General features: G+C 43.2%; 1 protein-coding gene across 1 annotated transcript in view; it reads right to left on the reverse strand.

The window, feature by feature from the left end:
* Positions 1–7865: 7865 nt before the first annotated feature.
* The window catches only part of OBFC1 (oligonucleotide/oligosaccharide-binding fold containing 1), a 45175-nt gene continuing 38823 nt past the window's right edge, over positions 7866–14217 (reverse strand). Inside the window, exons 10-11 of the mRNA XM_014958124.1 lie at positions 13906–13978; positions 7866–9718 (exon numbers count right to left, since the gene is read on the reverse strand). Of these exons, the coding sequence (XP_014813610.1) occupies positions 9561–9718; positions 13906–13978 (231 nt within the window). The 3' untranslated portion in view covers positions 7866–9560. The remainder of the gene's footprint in view (positions 9719–13905; positions 13979–14217) is intronic.

Below are 14217 nucleotides of genomic sequence, written 5' to 3' on the forward strand. Positions count from 1 at the left end.
GTGCAACAGCACAACACAGAGCCTTTGTTACACTCCCATCTCGGCTTCTGTACTTACAAAACCTCAGCTTCTTAAAAAAGGCTGCTTTCCATCCAGTCCTTCCACTTCAGGGTTTCAGCGTACACCTCTTTTGATAGGAGCACCGAGAATAGGAGAGCCTGTCTGGCATTCAAATCTCAAATTCTGAAACACAAAGCAAGAGGCAATCTTTTATTTTCCTATTTTTTAACAGCCAACTGCATTCTATCTTCTTGAGAAATTACTGCTCTTCAAGGAAATTTCACTCTGGAGATAAACAGGCCCAGCTAATGTGGCAGAAGTGAGCTGAAGGAACCTGCTGCAGTGGTGGCAGAGCAGCCCCCCGACCCCAGGAGTGTGCCCCTTCCCTCCAGCCTCCTCACCAGCCCATGCTGCTTTATCAGCCCCTGCGTGTGATCCAGTATAATGGAAAAAACAAAATAATCATTCCCCCTGCTAGCAGTGTGCACGCTTTCCCAACGGCGTAACAGCTTTTACTTGCATTATGAAAGAGCTGCTTCGCCCTTGTGACTTAAATTATAGATTATCTTTCTCATGAAGCAGCTATCTTACAGTTTAACCCCCTCATGACTAACCTTATTTTTCAGTCCTCTTTCACCGGAGCTGTGGATGAAGGATTTCCAACCGCAGGGTGCTGTGCACTGCACGCTCTGTTTAGGGTAGTAGCAGCAAATTGCAGACTGCTTTTCATCCACTTACACTTTGTACTTTCCTATTGTTACAAAGGCTTTGTAGATATCTGTTGACATGGTTAAAAAAATAAAATAAAGCAACTCCAAACCACACTTTTCTTTATATATTAGGTAAAAGCCAGGCTTACATTCAGGCTGAAGTTTATCAATCTGATCACAGGTTTGGATTGGGATTCCCCAGGTTTCTTCCCAGTTGCTATCCCTGACTTCAGTCGCGCTCGCTGTTCTCAAAATAGCACACTTTGGGACTGGCTTCTGCCTCATCCTCTGCAAAAAAGCTTGGCAATCCATTATTGAAAATGCAGGCTTGTTACAAGTAAAGTCAATTTAGGAAGAAGTAGTCTTTCTTCGCATTTTCCTCCCATGCTACCTCTAAGCATATACATGGACACCAAGTCCTCCGTATTAACAGATTTAAAATTTTCACCAAGTCCTTTTTAAACTTGAATTTCTTTGTTAGCTAGTTTTGCTCATTCAACCCCTTCTGAAACCAAACAGTAATTTTATTTGGCTGCACATCCCCTAGAGAAAGTAGAGGACTTTAACCACCAATATCCAAACCAGAGAACGTCTGACTGATGGGCTGTGAATTGTAAAAATGTATCAATAAAACCTTATGAAAAGTTAGTCATGGAACTGCAGTTAGACCATAGACAAAAAAAGCACAATTTGGACACTGTAAGGAGAAATCTGTAGCACGCAACCCCTACCACCCAGTAGCAGAGTGCATTGATTTCTTTTTTTTAAGTTATCATCATGCAAAAGCAGTGGTTTTCCCAGCAGAGAGACTTCTTTAGGAGGAGCACTTCTGGATTTCCTCAGCAGGAACATCATCCCATGGGTAGACACAAAGAGTATATTTTTTCGCCCCAGCCATTCCCAGGTTAGACTTTGTAGGGCAGTTGTGGAGATGCTTGGAAAACCAAATGCCCTGAAGGGTGTTTATTGCGTGGATAAAGGAATGAGATCATCCCAAACCTGGTAATTTCACTGAATTTCACTGAATTTCTAGAGTTGGAAGGGACCATAGAGATCATCTAGTCCAACTGCCCTGCTGAAGCACTTTCTCGTGGAAAGTGGAGCTGTGGTTTGTCCAGCAGGGCCTGGTGCAGGTGTGCTTTTCAGCTTGGAGAACCAGACACACCATCCACATAATTCCAGGCATTTATTTGGATTCAGGCATGTATTAAGCTTCAGCCGTGCAGCACCAGGGATGCAACCCTAAAGACCACTCCACTCACAGGAGTCTTTCTTGGCCACTGGTCCAGTGCCCGAGGCGCAGAAACCTCCTATGAGGCCAGGGCAGCTTCTCCTTCCCATTAGTAAGTGACAATGACATTGCCCCAAACATTTTGATCGTCAAAGACATCTTGTTGACCGATTCTTTAGCATCTAACTTTAAGCATCCAAGGGATTGGTCTTTTAGAAAGGATGAAATACCCTGCAGAACAGAGGAACTGTTAAAGGACAGTATGAGGAAGGCAGAGGAAGAACATATAAATATTACTGTACTCTATATAAACCTGTCCAGCTGTTTATGATAAATGTTCTCTTACTCCATTTTTTCCTGCCCTCATTTCCTCCCCTGCTTTCTAATTGCAGAAAATAAAATAGTACAAGTCCTTGCTTTCATTACATGCAACACCTGCTGCCTGTTCTGAAACAGATGTCTAAAGCATCATTAGGCAATTACTTCTTAGCCTTTTTCGATGGGACTAATTTCAAACATCTTTGTGCTAAATCCTCCTCCCTCCGCTTCCTCTCTATTTCTCATCCTTTCCTACACTCAGAGTTCCAACAAAAACTCCTCTCTGTATCAGTTTGCTCCTGTTATGTTTGTCCTGGATCTCTGTACTCGCAGAAGGACAAAGAGAGAGACTGTATCTACTTTGGGCGAGGAAATAAGTTCAAGAGACTTTATTGGGGAAAAAAAGACAAGGTGAGGGAATAAAACAATGAGAGAGCATTAGTCAGCAGCGGAGGCAGTAGTTTCGGGACACCAGCTGGCTTGTTACAGCTCTGGGGGATTTTGTGGACATTATAGAAAGTAGAGTTTTACGTGCACGCAAGGACAATTCCTACGCTCTCACTATGAGTGACTTAATTTTGGCAATAAGAGAAAAACCCACGGCGAGCACCCTTTTCATCTCCCCACCACCTTGTGTACCTGGCCGAGAAACGCACGTCAGAATCAAGCACAACTGTTGCTGAGGAAGACATGAGGGAACTGATTCCTCCTTCCTGTTTCCAGATGCCACCATAGTATTTGGATGAGGTCTCCACTCCTGCTGGGATTCATGAACTTCTCAGACCAGTAACGGACTTGGCACATGCTTAATTTAATCACAAGGGCTGTTAGGCAGTGGCACGCATTTGCAATCTATCTTACCTTGTTCACAGCAGAGGTGGGACAACCTTCTCCTCTCTGCTTTACTTTTAACTTGGGGAAATTATAAAGAAGAACAATGAAGTAGATGTTTCAGCCTAAATCCCCTGTGGAAGCAGTGGGTTAGCTGCAGCCACTCCTCCAGTTTTCAAGCAAGATGAGCAGATGTTTTGGCCTTCACATGCTTGCAGATTCATAGCTTGTTCGTCCCGGGCTAAGGTGGCAGAGAGCTCCAGTTCTGTCTGGTTGGGAAGGAGCGTTCATTCTTCCCATCAATACCAAAAAGCAAGCTAAAACAGGAGCTGTAGGACATGTTGTGCCAGGTTAATTGGCACCACACAGTTGAGTGGTTCAACACTTGCTGAAAATCGTTCCTTTAGGTTATTTCCTTCGCTAGCAAATTCCTGGTTATACTATGTTTGGGCAATCTTGTTAATCTGGGCTGGTTTCAACTTGTAAATGACTGTGACTAGATTAGTACAGTCTCCACTGCACATTTAAAAGATATTAGTGGGAATGGGCTGGTGGCATCCCTGACAATCAGTTACTCAACTTTGTGCCCTGATGTAGATGCTGAAACTTTACCAGATTTTAACAGCTTGATTAGCAGTTTCCCATCTTGAATGTCTGCTCAGGGTGATCTCTACCAGCAAACTTCAGGAAAAACAGTCCAGCCATTTCTTAAGAGAGCACTGCAGAGCGAGCACTTCTTGTGGCAGCCAAAGTTACAAAACTGGGTTCCTTGGGAATGTCTCATGTGTGGTTTCCCTGGTGTTCTACCACTGAGCTTCTTCCTTCCCCTTAGCAGAGGCACTGACTTGGGCTTCCCCCTTCTATCAGTGCATCCGTTTTCTAAAAATGTGCAAGACCATAACAGGTCAGAGTCCCTCACTCCTCTTAACCGGCCAACAGACTACAAAGATGCTTGGGATGGTGGGACAGAAGAGGCTGACAAATGCCCAGCCACACGGTGTAATCACATCAGAGTATAATCACAGTTGTCAGAAAAAACAGGCTAAAGTAGACACACAAACTAAAAATCCACATCAACTTTATGGATCACGTCTGCAATGAAATCTGTGCAGGAACAGGAAAGTGGCACAGAGAGGCAGAACGCTTCTCTTGCCCCTTGCGCTTGCTCAGGTTTGGGCAAGACACAAGTTTTTTATTTTTTAATTATATTCATTTTGCACTTGGATACCTGCAAGAAAACCACAAGCAGAAACACTTTGAGGGTGCTACTGCATCTTTGGGAGGGTGGGGTGGAAAAAAGTGTTGTTTTTTCCTGAAATTGCAGCTCGTTTCTGCTGCAAACTACATGGTGAAGAAAACTCAAGACTGAAGTGGATGATGTCTGCCTCTTCTGGTGCCTAGACAAGGAGTGAAACACAGCCTGCTGGAATGGGAAGGGGCTGTGAACACCACCAGGTCAGCCAGGCAGGGGGATTGTACCGAAACTTGAGATGGCCAGATGCTGACAAGGATATTTGAATTAGGAGAGAAAAAGGGAACAAAGTAGAGAGGAAGGAGGGTTGACCGGGATCCATGGTGCAGAGATGAACCACAAGACTGTGAATGACACGAAGGGCCTGAGAAATGATAGTTAGAGGAGAGAGTGGAGAGCAGAAATAGATGAAAGGAATTAGGGGGAAAGCCTGACAGGGCATATTGCTGGGAATGAAATCCAAGATCCCCGGACTCAGCATTTTCCTGCTGCCAACAAACATCCACAAAAATGCTTCTGTAATGCTGGGGCTCCTGGGCGATGGTAACCAATTATTATAACTATTCTTTTATCTCTGCGGCTGAACTTTTGTTTGTTCCCTGGCCTGTCAGGTCGGGGCAGGAGGGCTGGAGGCTGTGCTGAAAGATGGCAATGAAGAACACAGCGCCGCACTGACAGGAAGTTTCAAAATTCAGGTTGCCCATGGGATCTGAACTTGCTCCCTTCCCATTTAGAGGTAAGTATCAAGATACAAATCTTCATTAGACACATCTTTTCCCCGCAGGATCGGCTTACACCCAAAGTAAGCCAAAATGCATTTCTCTGACAAGCAGATTTTCAGTACTTTGTCTCGTAATTCTCCACGTGGCTCCACGCCTCACTGGCTGCTCACTGATGAATTCTCGTTCTGAAAATAATGAATTAGCAACTCCTTCTATTTATGGTGTTCATCACTGGAATACACAAGTATGGACAGATCCACAAGTAACAGCTTTCAGTCACGCAGCCAATCTAAATTTTTCATTTATTACTTTGAAAAAAAAAAACCACCTTCATTTCCCAGGTCGCTTGTGTAAAATACATGCCATCATGAGCACAAATTTACAATCCAAAGATTTGAGAACAAGAACACTCAGAAGTCATTTATCTGGATTTCTATTTTTAAGAAGTCATAAGAGGAAACAGGATTCCAGGAAAAAAATATTTGGTACAAATAAAAATAGGGAGACCATCATTGCCTCATAGGACCTGGAGAACAAAAATACAAGACAGGCAAAGCAATATGAATGGAAAGAGAGGCTGAGAAAGATGAAGCTCTTAGCAAAAGCAGGGCTTGGACTAGAACTGTAGATCAGGGAGTCCCACTCCAGCATCTAATCCATTCATCCACTCTCATAGAGATCTTCCCTAACAGCTCTCACCAACAGATCTCTAGAGCTTTTAAAGGTTAACAGTAAGAAAAATGGAGACGTATGCCCTACACAGGGAGCTGTACAATCCCCAGTTTACAAAAGAGGAAAACTAAGGCATGAAGCAGCCTCATCTCTTCTCTCACCTAAGCAGAGGGCAGGGACTGAAGGCAGAGTTGTTCCTTCATTTCCTCACCAGAAAAGCAATCACCTCACATTTTGCTAAAATAGAATATTAAGTTTCCTTGGTAATTTTTGTTCTCACGCACTGCATTTCTATGGAAACAAACCTTCTTAAGGTAACAAAAAAAATGCTGACTGCTTTTAAAAACTCCAATTTACTTACCTGCCTTTTACTGCCATAACTGTTTCTATGGAAACTGGAACTGGCCATGAAGCAGTCCTACAACATGAATTCTCACTTGTCAGTTTTACATTAAAGTGCCACCTTCAAAGTCCTTTAATAAACCATTAATAATTGTGTTGCCTAATGAGTTTTCAAATTAAACAAAACAAGAAAGCGCGCTTTCACTGAATGTCACAATATTCTGTAGGTGTGGTCTACGTCTAAGAATTTTAACAGCAGGCATGATATGACTCTCTTGGTTAAGGGTATGATCTTTAAACAGAGGGACAGTTTATTAGCAGTAAAAGCCCTAGTGTGTGTAGTGAGACTTACCCATATTGGTATAAGTCACCTTTATGTATGTCTAGACTGCTGTCACAGAAGCACACTGTAGAGATATGAGGAAATGGGTAAATCAGCCTACAGTGGGCTCTGTGCTCCCACAGCTACTGGGGGACTTCTGTGCAGGCATATGCTTACAGTATTCCCTGTAGGTATGAGAGGGGGAATGCACTCAACCAGAGTGAGTGTTAGTCTGTGTTGGGTGGCTATCATGGAAAAAATAAAACATGCAAGCTTAAGGCACAACTATTCCGTATGGTTCTTCAGAACAGGAATCAGTGTAACTTAAATCTAGGCTCCTCCATTCATTTTACTTCAACCTTTCGCTCTTGTAAAAACTGTAGCCTCCCTTTACATTCATTCATATTTCCCTGAGTTAACTCAAGTGAGAAAAATCCCTTTTTCCTGTTCTTGGGGAGCAATTCCAACAGAATGCACCCTCAGTACAACAGTTCAGCATTGCCAGCAAGGACCAGGTTAAAAACTTCCAAGGACAGTTTTTTTCCTTATCCATCTTTCCCCAGATGAATTCTTCCTGCCTCATCTCTGATGCTTTGCAGTTCATCGGTGCTTTTAAATTGCAACAGGGTCAGAACAAAGAGGGAAGACACTTCGCATCTGCACCAACCTCCAATGCATAGAAAATAGTGGCATGGGGGTTTGGGCAGACTTTACACACAGAAACGTAACTAAACCACAGAAACTGCAACATCAAAGTTGGAGGCAACAGAACACATTAGATGCTGCATGTGTGATCATCCAAGCTGCAAAGGACAAAGATATAATCCTATTTTGGTATGAATTTATTTTAAAGAGACCCTAAAGAGCAATATGATCTCCAGACTATCTTTTCCTCCAAGATTCAGCTGTGCAGAGCTCCTTCCATAACTCATCCAGCCACACACTTGTCTGACACCCTCAGAGTCTTTCTCTCCTCTAACCTAAGAGAGGAGATCACCTTTCCCACTGAGCTAGCTGTGTTCTTTTAACCCTTTCCCAGCAAAATCCAATTCTGATGATACAGGACTTTGCAAGAAAATGGCTAAGTTTGTCTCTTAGATTAGAAGTCATGCTGTTCCATACGGTCCAAGATACTACATACTTTCCTTTACAATACCCTCAGATTCATGCCAAGTAGGTCACTTGTCCATAATCAAGCAGTAATACATGGTTAACTCCTGATACGAGTCTGAATTTAGGAGCTGATATTCCAAACTACTTCTCCCATAGACAGCCTTTGTTTTTAAGCATTACTTCAAACTTATCAGTAATCAGAACAGGAATCTGAGAAGCAAATCTGTGGCCAAGCAGACCATTTTATAGGCGTAAAGTTGCAATTTCCCTCAGTACTGCTTCACTCAGAATCTGGACTTCTTTCCCTGTTCTCTAGAGACATTACGGCGCACACAGATGAAGACTTCTACAATTCTTTCTTAATCCTCTTTTTTTATTTCCTTCTGCACAGGTACATCCTTTCAGCACATGTTCAGGCCCATATTAAGATCTGACTAGAAGGTATCGAACTCAAAACAGAGCAGCAATGCCAGGAGTCGGGCAGCCTGCAGGGAAACCAGCTATCGAGCCCTACAGCAAGTAGGGAATTTACAGCAAAAGAATGATTCATACACAGTTTTCCACTATGAACAAACACACCATCTCTTTAAGGCCAGAGTGTTCCACAGACCCCTGAATGCAAACGCCAAATATTTTGTCATGCTTTTCTCTTAGCCTATATCTCACTGCAGCCAGGGCTTGGAATGAGGCATAGAATATAGCAACAAACCAGAGACCTGGCACACACGGGGCCACTCGCTGGCTTTCCTCATGCATATGGTTTATTTTTCCCCGCTATGTCAATCCTTATAGGGCTTTACCACTACCTCTGCCTCCTGGGAGTCTGCTGTTTCAACTGCTACAGAGAAGGTGCAGAGGAAAGAGGAAGGATACATTCAGTTCTTTCTGCTCTTTTCAAGTTAAATGTCTCACCTTCACATCATTAATTAAAGAGATTAATTAAACAGACAAGCCCCTGCAGCAGCAAGACCTCTCTAAGGATAAATACTGAACAGCTCCGGGCTTTGAACTGGGGCACATAAAGAGTTCTGATTATTCCAGATCAAACGTCTTGCACGGTTACCTTCTTTAGGCCAGTGTTATTTCATCAATGTCTCGTTTTCCTCTGCAAGCACAGATATGGAGAGTATTTTTCCCCAAAGGTGACAAGGAATAGAAGACACAAAAGGCAACAGGGAGTACAAAAGATTAGAGTGGGTCGTCGGCTTTTGTATTTTCTTTTCCAATGCACCTAATTTACGGTTTACCATTTGTGATGTAGAAAGCAATTTAAAAATCAACAGCAAAACGGTGATTGATTTTGAGAATCCTGGTCTGAATAGAATCCATAACAGAACACAGCAGCACACACGGCAGCCAGGGGAAGCCAGAGATGCTTGACAAGCAGCAGGCAAGGCTGCAGGATGGGAAAGGGATGCAGGACCCCATTCCTGAATATTATTTTCAGAGAAAGGTGAGGACCACAAGCAAGGAAGCTGTGCACATTCAGGAATACATACGTACAGACATGGGTACACCAACACTGCCAGGAAGGACAGGCAAATCTTTTGATTGTTTGCTTGCATGTCCTTTCTCTACCTGTTATAAAGTATACATAAAAAGAAAGATCCACAGCTATCACCATATGGAAAGACCACAAGACCAGTCTTTAAGCCAGAAAAACAAGTCCTGATGTGACCACTGCTGTAAGCAACATCCTTTAGCAGTGACTTTTCTTTAGGGCTCACTGGATGTAGATGTGAGGACGGTCACGTCACATCTTACTGCAGGGAAAAAGCCCAGCCTCTTTTCCAGCTCCCCGCTGTATTAGGATGTCCAGAATCAGTTTGATACAACTTTCATGAGGAATCGCAAGGAAGTCAGCAAGAATATTAAAACAAGTGTTTGGACATCTTCTCTGGAGCTGGACAAAACAGCATTTGGAGAATCAGAACGCTCTCTTTTTCCCCCCATCTAGATCATACCAGGTAATAGCAGCTTTTCAGGGTCACTCAACCTCTCCTTCTTCCATCCTTTATCCTGAATGGACCAGAACAATTGTCTCTTTTTAAAATGCCACATAATATCCTTCCATAGTGCTGACAACATCACTGTTACTCTCCAGCAGTTCCAAGACACGGTGCATCACCACTTCAGCCAGAGAGGGGATGTAGCTTTGCCGAACACAGCTCAAGACATGAAGGAAATGGCAACCTTTTTCAGCATCTGCAGGGAAAAAAAAAAAAAGGACAATACAGCCAGACATGGAGGTAAGACTTCAGTCTAACTGCCTCTTTTTAACAACTGTAATCCAGATTAGCCCATGAAAAACCACAGCTGTCAGAGAGGAAGAATGCCTTAGGTACTGAAGCAGAGATGCATGTATTCAGAGGGAAGAGATCCACTCTTTGCCTACAGTTCTCCAATCATCAACTGTTCTCACTGACTTCTCTGGGAAGTTTCAGGGCTGTAACACTAGTAATGAGGGTGAAAGATAATCAGTCTTGCAAACTCCAGTATACAGGGCTCATTCAGTACAACCTGAGGATGAGATTAATAATTTAAGGGTACCTTCACTGTCCACCTATGAAAGCCATCCAGTTTCTGCAACTGCAGAAAAAAACCCAAACCAAAACAAACAAACAAACAAAAAAACCAAATGCTTTTGCTCATACCTAACTTCAAAAATGTCTAGAACAGCAAGAAGGTCCATGGCCAGGACCTGTAACTGCTTGCCCAATGCTGGCATCTTGTGGAAAAAACGTTACAGTGCAACTTCCAGAGATGGAAACCCAGCAGTGCAATCCCATTCCCGGCACTTCAGACTGATTGCTCAGAGAATTACGGGAGTAGAAAGTCACAGAACTTCAGTATGAAATTTTATCTCCTCTTAAGAGGAATGAACCCTGAAAATGTACAAGAGAACACAAATGTAAAAATAATGCCCTTTCCTAGAGGGCAAGCCAGAGCCAAAGGTCCTGAGTGGCCCCCGTATTGCATGCAGCTCCTGTGTGCCTGGTGGAGCCATCATTTGACCCTCTGCTGTCCCACTCAACATTTCCCTCAAAACACCCTGCAAACCCACTGATCATCAGAGCTGCAGGCTCCCTGGGTACCCAGCTCCACAACAGGCTTCTTTCTCTCCTCTATGGCTAACCATGGAAAACTAGCATAAACGAGACACATCAGCACAGAACTTCCCTCCTCCTCAGCATTCAGCTCACATGATGGAAGGTAAGTTTGATAAGGGTACTGAAAAATTTCCATGGGCCAGGGAGGTCCCTGTATATTTTTTTTTTTTTGCTGTCTTTGGCTTTATTTTTGCCAATCTTTGCTCTAGAATCTGCCCAGAACTGCCTTAGAAGCTGCTGAGAAAAGTCACTGGCAGATACAAGGCAACGCTGAGTGTTGGTAAATAAACAGTTCAGCCTGTTGGGCCGTGATTCAGGCAAAGATATTTTTTTAAGAAGCCAGTGATCCAGTGTGATGAAATGCCTTTGTGGCTAGGAGCCAAAAATGCATCCACCACCCTAGGACATATAAGTGCAGAGAAGACAACAATGCCTCTACCTGGTCATAGTCACTGTTCTTGCAAACAAAGCAAGAACTGCAGGGTAGCTGCATTGTGCATTAGTCATAGATTTGTCATAAGGTCAAAGCGCCCATCCCTGATCCACAGTAACTTAGCTTAAGTCTCAGTGAATTAGATTAGTGACTCAAGTGTTCCCCACCAGTACAATACATACTTTCCTCCTAGATGCTGGCAGAAAATGGCATTTTCGGGTAGCTGCAGATGTGTACAATCATTAAGTTATCAAAAAACACTCCTAGTCTACGACCCAATTTTGAGGGAATACACTCCTTGCAGTGGAGTGATGCTGTTCCTCTTTCACTGACATACGGGTTCTAGCTTTTGTCTGCCAGCTGGGGTAAGCTGGGCTGTGTGTGATTCACTGTCTTGCCTGACTACCAATGTCAGATAGAGTTATAGAAAAACTGCCATTTGCCCACTGTGGACACCTCACCTAGGGTCTATTTTCATATATTTAATTTAACTTCAAGAGGATCTGTTTTTTTCCTCTTTACTATTAGCCTCATCTAAGCCTAAAACCAGAGTAAATGTGTCAAAAAAAAAAAAAAAAGAGAAAAAAAACTGGACTAAGTCTACCATTTCACAGTTCAGTCTGGAGTCAAAATGCACTGTCATCCTTTTCTGGCTGTTTTAAGCCTCCGGAGAGACCCACAGTGGTCTTGCATGAGGGCGTTTAAGATCAGGCTGTTTAGAAATACAATTGGAGCCAAGGACTAGATTGTCATGTAGGCGTATTAAAGCTCAGGGTTTGTGGAGCTCTGACTAGGCACGCTAACAATTTTTATTTTGTACAATAGTTCCAGGCAGCTGGGCTGGGGCCTGAGAACGTGTCACAACTAAAGCAACGGGGTGAGGCATTGCCTTTAAAACTGGCAGAGAAATAACTCATTGGAGAGAAGAGTTTGGTTTATCATAAAACAGTCTTCTCTGTCACGGAAGATTAATATTACTCTTGAAGGAAAATGGGTAGGAATTTCTTGCAACAAATGAGCAAAAGCCCTTGAGGTATTACCAGTGTTCTTATTTTCTCACTAAAAAGCCTGCTCACTAGCCAAGGCCAAGTGGGTGGCTGAGATTGCCATCCCACCAGCAGAGGGGGGCCGACAGTTACATTGAGCTCCACACTCTTGCATCATTCAGTGACAATAAAATATCCGCGGTAACCTCTGAGTTTTGATTGAAGGTTCTTGGCTTTTCTTCTCAAAATCTTCTATTACCAGTGACTAGCATATTGAAACGGTCCTTCTGCAAACTAGCAGAGAAAGAGACACTGATCTGGAAATCGTCCTCTTTATAACAGGAAAACTAAGGAGGTGGAAAGCTTCAAGGAGAACAAGAGGCTCTGTAAAGCAGTTGCTATTTTTAACCTGCTCAGTATGGAAAACATGGCTTTGAGGACTCAGGACTCTTGGAAGTTTTTTCTGTGAGTGACCTATGAGTTTGTCAGCTGTTGACTCCTCCTGACTCTGAGAAAAACAATCTTCCAACCCCTCAGGGAGCACTGAGAGTACTTAACCAGTGTGATAACACACAAGAGGGGAGTTGAACAGCAGGCAGTCACTCAGTGCCTTGTGCCAACTCTATGTACGTTCTGGCCCTTATAGTGGCACAATTATAAAAAAACCCCAATGGCTTCCCAGGAGAACTAGCTGATGTATAAAATAGGCAGAGGAATGGTTTGTCTTTTACAGAGATGTTTGTATTTTTTAATTGGATAAAAGACAACAAAACAATGCAATGTGGTAACTTGTTGTACTGAAACAACCTCAGGCCAATGAGCCCACCTTCACCTACGTGCCCAGTAACATTTACTCCCTCCATCCCCCAAAGTTACAGAACTTTTACCTTCACCTACAAACGTTGCCTACAGTTGTACCACTGCTTAAGGTAGCCAGTTGAAAACTCAAAAATAATACCACTTCACTTAGCCTTTTTTTCATTGCAGGATAACTGCCATATACCAGGTCCTACAAGCACTATTGTAGTTATGACAGTATAAGGATATGAGCAATTTAAGATTATACGCCTTATGTTCTAGTCAGTCATTTATTTTACACTAAAGTGCATTCTACCCCACAAATAGCTGCACTCCAGCAGCAAGTGATCCCTGCTGACACATTCTGCCCAGTGAATTGAAAGAAACTGTCGCAATGTACCTGTGTAATTAGCAGACATTCAAGTCAAGCACAAGCTGTCACTATGGCAATAAGACACAATAGGTTTGAGGGACAAGGATAACTCAGAAGCCACACAAGGTACATGATCTGAAAGGAAGTGGATTTTGTTTGACTGAAATCCCTGCCTGCAAAGAACAACCACCTGAGCTCTACCTGAGCTTAAAATCTACACAAAACATCCTACTGACTTAAGGAAGTTTTATTGTTGACTTAATGGAGGTGGGGATTTCACCTTTCTGTACGGTCAGTTTTGTGTCAACTCCCTGGTAGAAACTGAACTAGCAAGATTTGCTAGTTATCCAGAGCTCAAAACAACAGCTGATGGGTGCTGACCTAACTTCATTACATTTGGTTCCTTCCAAAATCTAAGTATTTTCCAAAGATATAGATCTAAGATAATGGCTGCTTATTTCAACTTGGAGAAGTTTGCTTCCTGCGGGGCACACCTGCTCCTTCTCTCTCCATGCTCCCAGGAAGCTGCTCTTGCACTCCCACCATTAGCTACACTGATTAGCTCCGTGAGCGACTCCGCTCTGAGTTCATGGGGAAGGACAAGAAGCGTATCTAATGCAGCAGCAGGAGGAGATTTTGCCATCAATATCTCAGCACCAGCTCATGGGAGCCCTGATCACACTGCTACTTACGCCTGGGTTTTCGACAATCTTCTTTAATGGCATCAAGGGTCACTTTAAGCAGCTCTTTATCATGGTCGGTCACCTGGAGAAAACAGAAGAAATGGGCAATTTATAGCAGTCTATTTCACAGTAGATTGTTGAAAAGCAGTCCAAGGCTACCATGTATTCTAGACTAACGCTGTCATAACTACAGTCTGCATTATATACTGCCTCCCAGATTAATAACGAATGTTAAATTTTCAACCCACTTCAATAAAGGGAACTGTCCCAGGTCCCAGCCTTCGGTGTGCTGAGCTGCGTCAGCACACAGTTTGGCAACAC

This window comes from Calidris pugnax, unplaced genomic scaffold (genome assembly GCF_001431845.1).
Source record: "Calidris pugnax isolate Ruff unplaced genomic scaffold, ASM143184v1 scaffold4, whole genome shotgun sequence".
Classification (NCBI taxonomy): Eukaryota; Metazoa; Chordata; class Aves; order Charadriiformes; family Scolopacidae; genus Calidris; species Calidris pugnax.